The sequence below is a fragment of the Pararge aegeria genome, chromosome 26 (assembly GCF_905163445.1).
Source record: "Pararge aegeria chromosome 26, ilParAegt1.1, whole genome shotgun sequence".
Classification (NCBI taxonomy): Eukaryota; Metazoa; Arthropoda; class Insecta; order Lepidoptera; family Nymphalidae; genus Pararge; species Pararge aegeria.
The window spans coordinates 3,147,044-3,164,753 of NC_053205.1; the positions used below are offsets into that span (position 1 = coordinate 3,147,044).

At 38.7% G+C, this 17,710-nt stretch overlaps 3 protein-coding genes across 4 annotated transcripts; 1 reads left to right on the forward strand and 2 right to left on the reverse strand.

Annotated features, from left to right (window-relative positions):
• The first annotated feature begins 7,864 nt into the window (after positions 1 to 7,864).
• On the forward strand, positions 7,865 to 10,517 carry LOC120635068 (putative nuclease HARBI1). 2 transcript variants are annotated; one of them, XM_039905976.1, is made up of 3 exons: positions 7,865 to 8,487; positions 9,478 to 9,677; positions 9,878 to 10,517. In XM_039905976.1, the coding sequence occupies exons 1-3, from the start codon at positions 8,080 to 8,082 to the stop codon at positions 9,888 to 9,890; spliced, it is 621 nt and encodes a 206-aa protein (XP_039761910.1). In that variant the 5' UTR covers positions 7,865 to 8,079; the 3' UTR covers positions 9,891 to 10,517. The 2 variants fall into 2 exon arrangements, with proteins under 2 accessions (XP_039761910.1, XP_039761909.1); XM_039905975.1 differs by having other exon boundaries at positions 9,478 to 10,517.
• On the reverse strand, positions 8,571 to 10,730 carry LOC120635070. Its single transcript, XM_039905977.1, has 2 exons — positions 10,310 to 10,730; positions 8,571 to 9,229 (listed from the first exon to the last, which is right to left on the reverse strand). Exons 1-2 carry the CDS (start codon positions 10,634 to 10,636, stop codon positions 8,621 to 8,623), a joined length of 936 nt encoding a protein of 311 aa, XP_039761911.1. The 5' UTR covers positions 10,637 to 10,730; the 3' UTR covers positions 8,571 to 8,620.
• Positions 10,731 to 12,876: 2,146 nt separating this feature from the next.
• Positions 12,877 to 15,044, reverse strand: LOC120635071. Its single transcript, XM_039905978.1, has 2 exons — positions 14,867 to 15,044; positions 12,877 to 13,510 (listed from the first exon to the last, which is right to left on the reverse strand). Exons 1-2 carry the CDS (start codon positions 15,042 to 15,044, stop codon positions 12,885 to 12,887), a joined length of 804 nt encoding a protein of 267 aa, XP_039761912.1. The 3' UTR covers positions 12,877 to 12,884.
• Between the last annotated feature and the right edge of the window lie 2,666 nt (positions 15,045 to 17,710).

A 17,710-nucleotide genomic window follows, 5' to 3' on the forward strand; every position in this document is an offset into this window, starting at 1 on the left:
TTTCCTTGATTTTAAAAATATTTCTCGATATGTTAAGTCCACGATAGTTTGATTAACATTATGGAAACATGTAGTCAGTATCGCCTTATTCTTAGGCATATATTTAAAAGGACCGTTTGTCCAATGGCCAGTGTAGAGAATATTTTTTGTAGGCGTAATTATAAAAGATTCTAAAAACCTTTCCAACCTGTTAGTGCCTTTTTCTCCACCTTTACATCTTTTAGACGAAGTATCTGTTTTGTTAATTCGTATTTCAGCTTCATTGCCAGATTGTGCACACGCGAATCCTCTCCAGAGCTCAGACCCATGCATGAGAACGTCCGCTTCGTCCAGTATTGATTTTTCCCTAATTTTACACACTCTTTGAATGGGTAGAGCTCTAACTTTATAAGCGTCGACCCACGCTCTCCCGGCGACGATATATTGATATATCCGTCGTCTTCTTTTATTAAGATATGTTGTGAGATTTTGCCAGTACTTGTGGTCAAGGAGTGAGCTCGAGCATGATTGGCGACCATAGATGAAAAGTCGTCTTCGGTTGGTGAGTCCTCGTTCTCGCTCTCCGACGATGGTTTCCTTAACTTGCGCTTCGTCGGCGGAGCTATGTCCACTTCTGGTTCGCTTTCCTCTTCCACAGTCTTTTTCTGTGCGTTGCGATGTTGTTGAAACAGGGATCCCATTTCGTATTCCTCCACGTCCGAATTCCATTCCACTATTTTCCGCTTCGAAGAGCGAGAGTTCTCCTTCTGGAACATCGCTGATTTGGGAACTCGCCCATCGGTTGATTTCTTCGGCGTCGCTGGTATCTGTAACATAGTCTCGCAGTCTTTGGATGTGGACGCACCGGCATGTTGATCCCGAGTATGAGCAGTCATGGATGACGTGGAGATGTTTTTCATGTTCGGCAATGATGAATATTCCCGGGATGTTGTATTCGCCACCTCCACTTCGTCCATCGATTCTTGTCGCTCTTCTAGTTCCATAAGAACTGTTGAGTAATGGTCGAATAATTGATTCCCTAAATCGTTTGCCCAAACCATCGATTGGAGCTTCCCATATGTCGTGGATAATCCTTCGTTTACACACCACTCCTCGAAAGTATTGAAGGAACAACTTGTTAAGTCCATCTTTTGTGTTTTCATGTGAATGAAAAATTCCTTCATTATCTTCTGCAGAGTCTGACCCACATTGAATAAGTTCATATTCTTGTTCTTCAGTGCGGCGTCGTTTACTGCTTTTAAAAACGGCTTCATCACTCTCAACGTACTTCCGCTTTGCCAGAAATTGTTTAACCATTTTATTAAACCGTTGTTCATAATTGTTTTCTTCTGAGATGTCAATAAAGTTTTTCCTTTCGTACTCTTCTTTTTCTTGTTTACATCGTTCACTTCCAGAACATATTGAGTATTCTGGTCCAACAAATTCTCCGTTGTTTCCTCCGCTCCTTCGTTTAAGGCCACAATTTTCACACAGTCGTCCTCGTCGTTTAATATATTTTGTAATTCTACGTTGCTCGACATCTTTCTTATTAAACACTAAAAATTCTGATAATGAATCTATTTTGACGTCTTCACTCGACCGAAGCTTGAAAGCGAATGGCAACAGAGCCCGGTAAACGTCTTTTTATAACTAGCCAGATTTTTAATCTGCCTATACCTCACCACCGCCACACCAACACAAATTATTCTCAGTACTGATAATGGACATTATCATGAACATTATCATGTGCCGCTTCGCGGCACGATAGTTCGATAGTCCATTATCAGTACACTGTCGCAAATGTTATAATAATAATCGCCTACACTATTCCATGGCGCTACATATATAAGTTTATTTAAAGAAATTTTCCTTGATTTTAAAAATATTTCTCGATATGTTAAGTCCACGATAGTTTGATTAACATTATGGAAACATGTAGTCAGTATCGCCTTATTCTTAGGCATATATTTAAAAGGACCGTTTGTCCAATGGCCAGTGTAGAGAATATTTTTTGTAGGCGTAATTATAAAAGATTCTAAAAACCTTTCCAACCTGTTAGTGCCTTTTTCTCCACCTTTACATCTTTTAGACGAAGTATCTGTTTTGTTAATTCGTATTTCAGCTTCATTGCCAGATTGTGCACACGCGAATCCTCTCCAGAGCTCAGACCCATGCATGAGAACGTCCGCTTCGTCCAGTATTGATTTTTCCCTAATTTTACACACTCTTTGAATGGGTAGAGCTCTAACTTTATAAGCGTCGACCCACGCTCTCCCGGCGACGATATATTGATATATCCGTCGTCTTCTTTTATTAAGATATGTTGTGAGATTTTGCCAGTACTTGTGGTCAAGGAGTGAGCTCGAGCATGATTGGCGACCATAGATGAAAAGTCGTCTTCGGTTGGTGAGTCCTCGTTCTCGCTCTCCGACGATGGTTTCCTTAACTTGCGCTTCGTCGGCGGAGCTATGTCCACTTCTGGTTCGCTTTCCTCTTCCACAGTCTTTTTCTGTGCGTTGCGATGTTGTTGAAACAGGGATCCCATTTCGTATTCCTCCACGTCCGAATTCCATTCCACTATTTTCCGCTTCGAAGAGCGAGAGTTCTCCTTCTGGAACATCGCTGATTTGGGAACTCGCCCATCGGTTGATTTCTTCGGCGTCGCTGGTATCTGTAACATAGTCTCGCAGTCTTTGGATGTGGACGCACCGGTGTTTTGGAATATAAAATGAAAGCATTTGTCAAGCTTGCATCAACCAAAAAGTAGAATTTCCGCAGCCACCAGCGTTTGCTTCTTCGTCCGATAGAATATGTGTTCTTGATTTGATCAAATAGGTGGACACCTCCCATTCTTTTTGTGTATTCTTTCACTACCCTTGGGCATTTCACTGTCAGCTTAGTGCCATCTTGTTGAGTTCTTTGAACTGTAGTCATTCCTTCTTTGGGATATAAAGCATTGGTTAGTAACAAAACCTCTTTGGTATCCTGCCATACAGTAAAAGCTACGTCTTGTTTAGTTCTCCACTTGAACTCGCCTTTTTTCAACTTCAAACTCTTGTTCCTCCCAGTTCTTTTTATTATACTAGGTAAAACTGCTCTATTTCTTCTAACCGTTCCACTTGCAAATATATTTTTTTCATATAAATACTGCATGAGTGACCAGTCGCAAAAAAAATTATCGAAGGTGATGTGTTTCTTGAAAGCTTCCTCTGACAATTTGATTGACAATCTTTTTACAACATTAGCACCCAAGCGCTCTTCTGTTCCTTGTCCCGTTTTACCTGTATAAATTTCGAAATTATATAGATACCCAGTGCTGCTGTCGCAGCAACACCACACTTTATATCCCCTTTTTATAGGTTTCAACGGCATATACTGCTTCAAGCTGGATCTTCCTTTGAAGAGGATCATGCTCTCATCGATGCTCTGTGATGATGAGTTGGTGGCATTATTTTGAAATGCATCATTGAGTAATGATATGAGAGGTCTAAGTTTATACAATTTGTCAAAATCGGGACTTTCTCTTTCGGGTTGTTCTCTGTTATTATTCAAATGAAGTGCCTGTAATATTTTCTTGAAACGTTTTACCGTCATAACATCAGCAAATTCGTTTACTCTTAAGCCAGGGTCTGTTGACCAATACAAATCTATTTGGGGCAGAATGTGATTATAATAAAAATGCCCAAAAAAGCACGAATTTCTGCTTTGTCGACAGGACTCAAATTCTTTATCCGTTCCTGTTCCGCATACAAGTTCGTCTGAGTGATAATCAAATCAAAGCCATCATCGTTGAAAAACTTTTCAAAGTGGGCTACTGGACGGGCTTTTCTATTCCTAAGAGACTTAGGTTGTACTGTTACCTCAAATTACGATCAAATTCATCAGGATCTGGCCGGGAAACCCACATATTTTTTCCCCATGACTCATCTTCACATTCTGATTCATCACTAGGTTCTTCCTCCAGTAATTCTGGGATCTGTTGGGTAGATTCAATACTCAAAGACTCGTCCTGATGTGAGTAATCTGATCTTCCAGCAGAAGTTGAATGTGATGAGGAAGGCTCTGGCTCTGGTCTATTTGTAAGTGTGTATTCTGATTGCTCCGGCGCAGGAGAACTTGTGAAAGAACTATTATCTTCCAGAACTCTTTGAATATTGTTCACATTGAATTCTTCTGCCTCATCAGACTCATTTCCGTCTTCTGAACCATCATCTGGAATCCAAAAGATCTCGTCCAAGGCCTTTTCTATTTCATCGTCACGCAAATAATGCTCTATTGTACGAGAAAATCTGAAAAAAATATGAACTAGTTGAACGACATACCCGGGCAGCGGGAATAATATTCCCACCAATAAAAAAAATCTTAGAAAATAGAAAAAAGATGGTGAATTCAAAAATACAGGCAAAAATCATAGGAGTAATTATAATTCCACAAAACGAAACTAAGTAATTACCTCTTTCCAAGTAAAGTTATGAAGATTCACGGAGATTAAAACTGATCATGAAAAATACGCCAATTTTACATCAGCTGCATCGGCCATCACAAAAAGCAAAGGTAGGGGAAGCCCCCCCCACCTTTCCCCTTTGTCGGAAAAGTATAGTTTTCGAGTAATGATTTTTTTTATAAATCATAACCTCACTTCTTTTACATAGGAATATTGACCTATATATTAAATATCCTATGTTAAATATACCTTTTTAGTGTCAGATTCTAGGGGACGTCTCGCTCCGCTCTGCTTCGCTCGGCTCTCAATGGTCTTTTATGTTCTAACCTAACCTAACCTAGCTTCTTAAAATAGATTTTGACCTATGTATTAAATATCCTATGTTAAATATACCTTTTTAGTGTCAGATTCTAGGGGACGCCTCGCTCCGCTCCGCTTCGCTCGGCTCTCAATGGTCTTTTATGTTCTAACCTAACCTAACCTAGCTTCTTAAAATAGATTTTGACCTATGTATTAAATATCCTATGTTAAATAACCTTTTTAGTCTCAGATTCTAGGGGACGCCTCGCTCCGCTCCGCTTCGCTCGGCTCTCAATGGTCTTTTATGTTCTAACCTAACCTAACCTAGCTTTTTAAAATATATTTTGACCTATAAATATATTAATTATCCTGTGTTAAATATACCTTTTTTCTATGATAGTGGTAAATGAAACAATGGAAGTTTTATTTTAATTATTTAATTAATTTTATATACATGTTTTATACCTTGCATTACTTCAAGGAATGGATCCTTTTTATATTTCTCAATATTTCGCCTCCACAAATATTCAACTATGACGTCTGCAAAATTTTGTGTATTATTGTAATTTTGTTTTTTAAAATATCTTTTTACCGCTCTCCATTGGGACTCAATTCGTTGAGTATGAGTCCCATCTTCAGCCACAAATGGATTATCTGGGTCTGAGTGGTTGACTTTTTTATGGATGTACCCGTGTTCTGCCAAGCAATCATATGCCCGCCAACAATCTGTATGAACTGTGGTACCAGCAGCCACGTGTTTCTTTATAAGTGGCACCAGCACCTCAGCAGATCTAATATTGTCCGGGCACACCTCTAGTCTGAGATCCTCAGACCCATCTTCAATCATACCGAGCACCCAGTGTCCTTCTATGTGACGTCCTACAACAAGTAAAATTAATTTTAGACATTTAGCATGGCAAAAAGTAGGTGTGAAAAGACATCTTACTTATATGTATGTTACCTTTATTATATTTGCGTTTTCCAAATTTGCTCTCGTCAATCTGCACGATTTTGCCTGGGCCACCAATCATTCCCGAAAACTGTAGTTTTTCAAGGTGGTAAATAACATAATAACAATAATTAAAACAAACACTTATTGTGTTTCGGCTTAAACATGGCTGTTTCTCTCTTTTGTATGGGTCTTCATGAATTGTTTTATTATAAGACCATCCTTGAGAATATGCATAGATCAAATAATATACATGTGGTAAATCAAGCACAACATTTTCAAAAAAAGTTCCTAGTCTTCGGGAGATTTTAACTCCACTGCCTCCACCTTTCTTCTTACAGGATGCTTTGGCACATATAAATGTGCCAAAAGATTTGCAGCCAGTTGTGTAACATATTTTCATTAATGTTTTATGTTTTCCGCAACGCCGTTCCTTAAGGACCAGCCCTTCATCTTCACTATATCGAATACATTGCTCATTTGTTCCGAGTTTGCGCACGATATCCATCAGATTCCACATGAGTAGAATCTCTGAAACGTATAGCCCACGATTCACGTAGTCGCCGTCGTCGTCGAGGTAAATGGATGATGGTGGCTCCAGTTGAGCGTCAGGCGCCGAAGAGGGCCCCGCTACGGGTTCGTAATCGCCCATTCTCAGGTCCGGTAAGCAAGCCAAAGTCCAAAGAATTGCAATCCAATCGAGTCCAGAAATAAAGCCAAGGTCAAACGTAAAAGCGATCAAAAAAGTCCAAAAACAGAGCAGAAGTCGTCGTAAAAACAGAGAAAACACAGCACTTAACACAACAAAGAACATTCGCGTGACCACTAGAGAAACGGAATGACGATTGACATTTGACACTGACGGACGTTCGCAAAATAGCCGTCGACAACGTTCCGTTGCACACTTTTTTGTTGTAACTATTCATAAACTATACCAAATACATATCTAGCTGCATTTCGTTATACGCAATTTTTAGTGAAATTTATTTTTATCGTAATTAATTTAAAATGCATTTCCGAAATCCAAAAACAGTGTATATGGACCAAGTTTAACCCAGACAAAGCTCCTAAGCAAAAAACATATGTAAAATCAAGTACCGGTTATCTATACCCAACCCGGTAATTGTGAAGCTGCTTTCTCCCCAAATACGTGTTTGTAAACGTTTTGTATCATAAGTTTTTCGGTAACGCTTAAAGCAATCCTTGGTCTCTTCTCTCTTGGAGACAAGCTTTGGCTTGACTTGCTTGAGGATATTGCTTCGTACAAATGATATGGATATCATTTGTACGAAACAATATAGCAACAAATAAAGACAATAATTACCACAAACACAACGTAACAAAAACAATAACTAAAAAGCGTGAGCGCAGAAAAAACATTCGTGCTGTCAAACTAGAGGTTGGAAGCCGAATTAGAAACATAATGGCGAACGACGCGCGCGGCGTTGATCGGTGTTGGCAATAGTCGCCGCGCCGCGTTTTGTAATAAGCCTTTAAAAAACTGGTAGTACTGTAACTGAAGTTAGTAATTTATATCAGAGCACTTTTATACAATTTTAATAAAAAAATAGAAATTATATTCTCTAACCTGTAAGATGGATGCGTCCCAAAAAGAAGAAAAAGCATCGTACGGATAATAAAATGCAAAAAGCCACATATACTCATGGATATTTGTTGGATGCCAACCTGCTTGGAAAGAGCCCACTCAATTCGGCTAACGAAAACCATCGTACAGATTCATGTGAGATTCAACAGAGCCAGTATGCTCAGGCACAAAAGACTCTTGGACACTTCGAAAGGACTCCATTGGTGACCATTCTAAATGGACATCCTCCCGGCCAACGTTCCAGGTTTTTCTTTCCGTCTAAAATAAATGATAATATAATTTTTCAAAAGAAAGTACCGTTTTTTTATGCAGTCTACGATGATGATGGTTAGTATGATAGATACTAGGTGGTTAACCGATTACCACTCTATGCACATTTAGAGCTTTTTGTAACAGAACGGGGAAGTACCACCGCCATGCATCCGCTGAAGAGGAACTGCCGGAACACAGCATTGGTGCAATGATGGGTTCCGGTCTGAAGTGGTTGCCAGTGGTAGGAACATGAGGCGTGCCCTGCGAAGTGTTTATCCGTTTATAGGCGATGGTTTTCCAATTAACATTAGACCATCTTCTTGGTCACTTCAAATGGTGCTCCCACATTGCCGTTATAAAATGTTTGTAAACATTTTATAACACCAAAACATTTACTAACAAATGTTAACAATTGTTGCACTTTGTTAGAAACTGTTACATGTTATAAGTGCTCCTACATTGATGGAAAATGTTTAAACATTTTATAACATCTAGTATTGGCTCGCAGTTTGGTTTCGCCTTCTGAGGGCTGAGGACGTCTACACGAAAATGGAAGAAGATTTGCTCATTGGAATAGCTTTTATTTTTTGTTTAAAAAAGAAGAAAAAGCGCTCTTATTGGATGCGCCAAACGCTAAAAGCTAGAGGAAAATATAGTGCCACAGACTATCTCAAGGATTTAGGTATTGATGGTTGCTTAAAAGATTTTATAAGAATGAACAGTTCCGAATTTGAATATCTACAAAATTTAATTGGGGCAAAAATAGGCAAACGAGACACTACATTTAGAAAATCTGTAAGTGTGACGGAAAGACTTGCGGTAACGTTAAGATTTTTGGCAACTGGTAGCAGTTATAAAAGTCTTGGAAATGTGTTCAAGTTGTCAGACCAAGTGATATCTATTATCGTACCAGAAGTGTGCGAGGCTCTCAATGAGGTTTTAAAGGAATACATACAGGTAAGTCAAACAACATTTTTAATTATTTTTTTATTTACTTTTAATATGATCTAATCTAATCATACTTTAGGTAGGTACCTATCTTACCTTACTAATAATTTTTTTAATACTTAACAAACCAAACATGTATTTTTTAATTTTTGATTGATTCCAACAAATCGTTTAATGATTGGGTCGAATCTTGGCTTGATTCCGATAAATTAGACGGACTCTGTGTTCTTGCGCTGGTACGAGTATGTGTCCTGGAGTTATCCGAAGAACTGGTTTCAAATGAAGCCGAGGGACTCGGTGCGGTGTAGTATCCTCTCGAGCTACAGTCAGCATTATTTTCCGAAAAAGTGGATAGATTTGGTTCAGAGTTGTATCCCCAGGAACTACTAGCGGTTGGGTCTGTAAAGGTTGTTGGAAAATCATATTGTCCCATTGTCGCATTGTACAAAATATTGTTAATGTGATGTTGAGCAGTATTCTTAGCATTACTGTTTTTTATTTGTTTCAGTTTCATCGAGACATACTCTCCAAATGCGTCATTTTCATCCCTGCTTTTTCTAGATTCGTACATTCTTTGTAAAATATTTACAGCTTCTTGTTGTGTTGGATCTTGTTCTACTTCAGGCCGTCTTCTTTTCCGAAATGGTTTTGGGGTGGCGAAAGGCGTGCCCGTAGTTTCATCAGTGACAGTATTTCCTGTTTCGTTCAAACTGAGAGTGTTTTCTGAAGCAATTCTGTTTTCTTCGTTACCCTGAAAGAATAGAACTAAACGATAATTTCAAGTTATAGGCGCGTCAAATTAGCTAAAATTGTAAAAAAATCTATAACCGCGATTTTCTTTTTCTATTACTTAACAACCCTTAACTGAAATCATATTTTTTTATAGTGTATTCTATTAATATTTCATACTTAATAAAAATATCCAATAAAATTTGTTAGAATAACGAGTTATAAATTTATTTTTCGCGCCTATTTCTTAATCTTCTATTTTTGTTCCAGATACCAACAACACCTCAAGAGTGGCTACACGTGGCAAATTCATTTGAAGAAAAATGGAATTTCCCAAATTGCTTAGGAAGTATCGATGGAAAGCACGTAGCCATACAAAAGCCAATTGATAGCGGCAGTGAATATTACAACTATAAAGGATTTTACAGCGTTGTACTTTTAGCGATAGTGGACGCAGAATACAACTTTCTGTACGTGAATATTGGCTGCCAAGGACGCATAAGTGATGGCGGAGTTTTCGCAAACACAAAATTTCGAAATAAAATTAACGACAATAGTTTAAAAATACCCAGTGACAGCTCACTACCAGGCAGAAACAAACCTCTTCCTTATGTGTTCGTAACAGATGATGCGTTCCCTTTACAAAAACACTTATTAAAACCTTTTCCAGGACCACAGGATAGCAATTCTAAGGAAAGAATCTTCAGTTATAGACTGAGTCGTGCGAGGAGAACAGTAGAGAACGCATTTGGGATTTTGTCAGCCAGATTTAGAGTTTTACGAACTACAATATTATTAGATCCAGAAAAAACTACTACTTTAATTATGACATGCGTGCTACTGCATAATTTTATAAGAAAAACTGAATCGAGCATGATTTACGCTCCATCTCAATACTATGATGGAGATGACATAGTAACTCGTACACGTATCGATGGACAATGGAGATTAGAACAGCAGCAATTAACACCACTTGAAGCATGTGAATCCCTGACAGATGATGGGAAAGAAATAAGAAAAGAATTCGCAGAATATTTTTCAAATGAAGGGTTTTTGGACTGGGCATCTAAATATTATTAAAAGACGTTAAAATAAAACTCACCTGCAACCCTCCATCGACAGTTAAACTTGGAATATTTTTGCCTTTAAGGAACATGAGTTTTTTAAATGCAAACCATTTACTTGACTCATTAGCTCCTGCACCAGATTTATTAGATTTACATTCTCGGTTAAATTGACCTACGAGTGATCGAATCTTTTTTTCAATTACTTTTTTATCCATATTAAATTCACTGGCAATTTCCATCCAAGCATCGTGTTTTTTATTTCGGTCTTTGTAGCTCTCTGACATCGTGTTCCATAGTACTTCTCTTGCTTGAAACATTTCAATCAGTTTGTAAACATCATCGTTATTCCAATTACCGGACATATTTTATTGCTTGGCGCACGCGCAACCACTAATACACACGCACAGCGATGCACGCTGACACAAAGGAACTGACAAGCGAGACACCACGCGCAGCGACCTGCGTACTCTAACCCCCACCGCACCGCACCGCCTATCCCGCCATCACCCTTATAAAATGTTTACAAACAAAAGATAACACATGTTTTATTTTGTTATAATTTGTTTTGTTATAAAATGTTTACTAACATTACTAAACATTTTCTAACATGAAAATTTATTTGTGATTAAATGTTTGCTAACAAATGTTTACTAACGTTATTAAACATTTTCTAACGGCAATGTGGGAGCACCAAAACAATAAAAAAAACTGCAGAACCACAAGAGCAGCCAATGTTTTGCCGGCCTTTGAGGAATTTTCCTATTTAGAATTCATCAAACTATCTTTTTTAACGAGTGGGTCTTTAACCCTAGACATACTTTTGACGGAACACATTATATGGGAGATTGTTTCACAATTTGCAAGTGCGTAGCCAAATGATCATCAATAGCTTATAACAGTCCACTTCTGGAATAAAGGCCTCTGGAATAAACCCAACAGGAGGGTTTGCCCATAATCGCCACACTGAGCAGACAAGTTGATGACCGCAGTAGATGGTAGTGGTAGCACAGATGACTTTGCTGACCGTTCTTCGTAATAATAGAATTGGAATTGCATAGTACGAGACCCGTGAGAATAGGAGGTACAGATGGTATAGTTTTTTTTTGCCATAAAGCATCTGTATGATACCTATTAGGATCTAACCTATTTACATGGTTAGAGAGTAACCTTTTTTTGATTGTAGGAGGAAATCCTCATGGATGTCAGCAGGCCTAAACCAAGTTGACATGCCCCACTGCACTAGGAGTCGAATCACTCAGTGCCCTACGGACTAAAACCTACATTCAGTGGCTTCCTTCCCGGAACCGCAATACGCATTACTTCAGGAAGGGGGCTGTCTAATCTGGCTGCGTTCTGTTTTTGCCGATTCCATTCATCCTTTACTCGTCTTCCCATAATGTTTTTGAGCACTGTTGCACCCCTATTCCATTCCTCCTTACTTCTCAGCATCTTGTCAGCGACACCAGATTGTCTTTTTTTAAAGGCTCTCCTTTTTCGCCAGCTTTATTCCTCGTCTCTTAAAACTCTATGCAATAAAGTATCGCATGATTAGGCGTGTTCTCCTTACCACAAAACTGCCCTTGCAGTTTTCACTGGCTGCCTTGCCTATTGCATACAGGTTAAATACTCCATTCCGACTCAGCTCCTGTGTCATTAGCTTATCGACCTCCCCATATTTCCTGTCCAAATTCAAGGTCTTGTATAAGGTCTCGAGTCCACTGTCCTTTTCCCCTTTCCTTCCATTCCTTTCCTTATTCTTGTAGAGTTTTCTGCCGCTCTTCTTTCAGGGTTCCATGGTCGCGTGTTTTGGACAGCCTTTTTCTCTCTTTGAATAACCTATCTTTAGGTATCAAGCCTGCTATTACCAGAACAGCTTCCTTGGATACTGTTCGGTAAGCACTACAGATTCGGATAGCAAAATGCCGCTGAATTCTGCCGAGCATATTACTATATTTAGCCATTTGGAGTGCTTGGCTTCAGACTGGTGCGCCGTACAGCATGACCGAGTGTGCGACTGATGATAGGATCCTTCTTTTTCCTGGCTCTTCGTCTACCTTTCCTGGGCATTAGCTGGCTAAGGGCTTGAACACAAAACTGCGATGCGACGCGATGCATATTCGCAACGCAGAAAATTGCGACTCGAATTGCTGCGATGCGATTTCGTGCGGCAAGGCGTCTCTCAGGGTGACCATTCCTTCGACGACCGTCAACTATACTGAACGTATTTTGTAAACTAGTTCGTGACATGGATCGTAAAAAGAAGTGTGCACTTTTGTTATTGCTTAGGAGATACAGGAAAGAGAAACAAAGAAGATTTTGGGTTCATCCATTTATTACTATTATGAATCCCGATGGGAACTATTTTCATCAAAAATATGAAGCTTTGAAAACCGACGAAAAAAAATTTTTTGATGATTTTAGAATGAGCATATCTTCATTCGAAGAACTTTTAAGTTTATTATCACCATATCTTCAGAAACGATCGTACAAGGGGAGAATTCCTGTTATGCCTCTGGAAATGATTGGCCTCACTATCCGGTAAGTAAAGTAAAAACAAAAGTTAATTGTTTACATTCGTTTTTATTGAAAGAAGAGTCCCAAATATTACATTCAACTAAACGAAAAATCATAGTCTTCTTCCGTTGAATGTGTGCTTATTATGCTTGAGTTAGAAAAATCATTACTAGGTGAATCAATTTGATCTGGTATGTTAGATGAATGTGAACGTATCAATGGCGATTGTTGAGATGTTGTAAAATGTTGAGTCTGACATCCAACCTGGAAGTTGGTATTCGGATAGTAGTAGCCTTGAGGTTGATGCAATTCTGTTAAAATTTGAAGAACTCTGCTTTGAAATATTAATGTTTTATTGTCATCTAATCTTTCAAGTGATGGTAGAATACCTTTAAAAAAAGATATGTGCCTATTCTCGGGTTCCTTTAAAATCTTTACAATTTCGTCTTCAAAATTATTATCAACCTTCTTTCTTTTTGGTGGCTGCTTTTGGTAACGTTTTTCAGATGTACCTTCTGGATTACCTTGCTCATTTTCTGTTTCATTTATACTGGTAGTGGTCTCATTTTGTAAATTTTTCTTAAGAAATTGTAATTGTTTGTAAAGATGGTATTCTTTTATTTTTTTTGATCCAGATCCTGACCTACTTGCATCTTTGAGTTTCTTTTCATATTTATTAAAGGTATCTTTAATCCCCCTCCATCTTTGTATCACTGAATTACCTGCAAAAAAAAGTAATCTATATATATAAAAGGAGAAGGTGACTGACTGACTGACTGACTGATTGACTGACTGACTGACTGACTGACTGACTGACATATCAACGCAGGGCCTAAACTATAAGGGCTAGAAACTTGAAATTTTGCACAGGGGTTCCTTTTATAGCGTAGGAGAGCACTAAGAAAGGATTTTTGAAAATTCACCCCCTAAGGGGGTAAAACGGGGGTGCGAAGTTAGTATGAAACTTTGCCGTTTTTGAAGTCAAGTGGGTAACCCGAACGCGGGTACGTCGTTAATGGGTCTAATTCTACGCGAGCGAAGCTGCGGGCGTCCACTAGTTGTTATATAAATTAATCCTTATTTTTTTTTAATTTATATTACAGATTCCTAGCAACCGGAAATGAAATCAGAACTATACATTTAGATTATTATCGTGGAGTAAGTACAGTTGCTAAGATAATACGATTAGTTTGTAGCGCAATATGGAAACATTGTTTAAATGCAAACATACCAAAAATAACGCAACAGCTGTTTGAAGAAATTGCTGCAGACTTTGCCAAGTAGGCCAACTTCCCTAATTGTATTGGAGCCGTTGATGGGAAACACATTCGTATTCGTAGTCCTCCGAACAGTGGATCACTTTTTTTTAATTACAAGGGCTACACTTCAATTGTTTTGTTGGCTATTGTTGACTCGAAATACAGATTCATCTATGTGGACATAGGAGCATACGGAAAGGAAAGCGACTCCACTATTTTCCACAACACGAAACTGTACGACTTACAGATTAGAGGGGACTTGCCTACACCAATATCGAGGCCGTTACCGGGCTTTCAAGAACCGGTTCCATTTGTTTTTGTCGGAGATGAAGCTTTTTCTATTTCGAATAATGTCATGCGCCCTTATTCAGGCAAGCATTTGTCTGTTAAACAAAGAGTATTCAACTACCGTTTGAGTAGGGCAAGAAGATATGTCGAGTGTGCTTTCGGTATACTGGCCAATAAGTGGCGAATATTTCACCGGCCCATTAACGTCTCATATGATTTTGCAATAGACATTGTCAAGGCTTGTTGCATATTACATAATTTTGTACTTAATCGTGATGGATTAGAAACTCCTGTTGAAATGGTCATAGATGATTCCGAACTACAACTACCAATCCAACAACGGTTGAATGTAGGTAGTCAGGTAAATGCAAATATTATAAGAAACGAATATTCGGATTACTTTACTAGTGAAGTTGGGGCATTAAGCTGGCAACTACAAAAAATTTAAGAATAATGTATAGATTATTTGATTTCTATGTAGTTTATGTAAAAAGTAAAAAGAAATTGTAATAAATGTATTTGTCTACTTACCAAGTTTAGTTTTTTCATTGTTTTCTTTTTCCTCGAAATTAGGAAATAAACTTTTACATACTTTCTTCCAAGCTTCTTGCTTGAAGAATTTATTTTTGTAATCTTCGTTACTAGTGTCCCAAAGAACAGGGTGCTCCTCAATCAGTGATATAAGAAAATCAACGTCGTACTCAGTCATTTTTTTACTTTAAAGTGTACGTCTTTCCCAAACGCTGTCTCAGAGCGAACTAAAAATGGCGTCAACAAATGTGACGAAACATCGCAGGAATGCGCGATGCGAATCAATTCGCAAGTAAGTGGCGAAGTCGGACCAGCGTGCCTTTTTGGTATTGTACCCTCCGCGTTTTTACCGGCTCCAAAGGTTTTAGTGCCGTTTCCAGCTGGAGGTCAAGGGTTATCGCGTTATGGTCCGATGTTGTGCTACTTCGATCCACTTTCCACACTTGGATCCTGCCCAGCAGGGATGCACGCGGTGACGTCAACTTTACTCGTGCATAGTTTATCTCTGTGCATTTCGAATGGTTGGTGTATTCCCGGTGTTTAGGATCTGGAGATCCATGCTATTCAAAAAGGCGGTGTATGCGGCTCCTCTGGGGCTTTCTGAGTCACTTCCCCACCATGGACTCCAGGCGTTTACGTCTCCTCCCACTACGAGGTTATCGGTTCCCAGACTAAGACACGCAGATTGCGTGCGCATAGTCTCGGTGATCAGCTGGGGGTCTTGAATAACCTCCAGATGGTCGCCGAAGACTATTATTGCCGCCTTTACTCGCTTCTGGCAGTTCAGAGTGCACTGGATGACTCTCGTGCCGGGTTGTTGTTTCGGTGTCCCGGTCTTTCCACGTATGGTTCTTGGACCAGGGCTACCGAAATCCCTTTCCCTTCGTCGCCGTCTCTAGCAGTTCCGCCGTTGCTAGTTTGGAGCGCTGTAGATTGGCCTTGATGAACCAGATCTGTCCCAGCGCGTTTTGCCCTTTTGTGTCTATTGAGGTGCCCCTAGCAGAGATATGAAATGTCTGACCTTTAGCAGCAGGTCTTCCGTTTTGCCTCAGGATCCTCTCACACATTTCCTCGTCCGTGTGGTATGCCAGAACGTCCTTCACCTTGGCAAGGGGATTTTTCGCCTTCGCTTCTTCGACTTTGAGGTGTTTGCAGTCGCGCGTGCCACCTTCGCTTCTTCGACTTTGAGATGTTTGCAGTCGCGCGTGTCTTTTTTAATTGCTGCCAAGTCCTCTTTTGTGCTGCAGCTGAGGATAACCTTTTTGTTTCTCCCCGTCCGGATACGGTCCACTTTGGCGCAGAATTTTTTCTGTTCCAGCGCCACCCTGATAGTCTCGATGACGATGAGGGTTTTAGAAATATCTAAAATACAAAGTCTTAAATATATGGGTTTATTGTAAAATATTTTCATTTTTTAAGTTGAATAGCGACAAAATTTTTTGAGAATATTGAAAGGCTATGAATCTCAGGTCTCGCAATAAGTTTTTGAGCACCTCTGACTTTACCCCAATGCATACATAATTTAACATCCACTCGTTTTTCAATGTTTTCCATAGTTTTCCCAAATATTGAATTATTTATTAGTTTATAAAAGTCTTTTTCAAAATCGGAATGAGCAGATGTACGTAGTTTTGTATTTAAATCAATATATTTTTGTAACCAAGGACTCTGTTGAAATTTTAAAATTCTATGGACATTTTTTAGTTTTAACCCCATTTCAAGAGATTGTTTAAGGTTTCTGTAATGAATTACATATTTATTTTTATCATATAAATTTGGAACTAATTTTAAATGCTTGCTCCCGGGATCCAGCTAAAATATTCTCTGGGCATAGTGGAAAATCGGAATGCAGATCATGCAAATCTTGTGGATATTCTAAATCGACTTCAAGAATATATCCTACATCAGAATCAATTGGAATATTAAAATCAGTATTACAATCCACCCATTCAAAACCACCCGTAGGAAGATACTGAGACATAGCCCAACCATATAAATTGTTAGCATCTAAGTACGTAATATAAGATGATTGAACTTTCTCATCAAAGTTTGGCATAAATTTATTATTAGCTTGTGCATAACGGTTGCTGCATTGGGAGACACCACCACGTATACCGGATCTTACAAAAGCTATATTATCAAAATTTGTTAGTAGCTCTAATATCACTTGTGTATACTTCAACATTGCATCCCAACTAAGTCCCGGTGCTGTATAATATTGAACGGGATCTAAATCATATGTTTTAATACATACGTTTCTAAGGGTGGATTGCACCATCCCACGTTATCGTTAAATATGAAACGTTAACGTCAAATCGTTCGTCAAATTAACGATTTAGCTTAAAATGAGTTGCACCATCAGCCTATGGTTAAAATGACGTCATTTTTGACATTAACAATAACCACCGCCAAATGGGTGGTCAAACGTTAAAGTTATTGTCAAATATTTAGGTTTTTATGTCTGTGATCTGTCACTTCTCAGTTGAATTGAATGTTTTGTTGTTGGGTTTTAGTTTTTCATATTTTTTTGCCAGATAAAGTTATTTTCGAATTTGTGTGGATTTTAGAGATCTTTAATGTCATTGCTCCAACAAGTCTTGTGGGAAAGTAGTTCATCAGATTCCGATACGGAAGACGAAGAGTATGTGCATTTGCGGAGACGAAACAAAGTTTATCTACCTAGAATTGATAGGCTAAGGAAATGGGATGAAAATACTTTCTTGGAAAGATTTAGAGTTTCCAAAAATCTAGCACATGCGTTGGCTCTCCATTTGACGCACTTGTTAGTGTTGGGAACAATGAAGTAAGTAAATATTCTTAATTAAATAGTGTATGTACCTACCA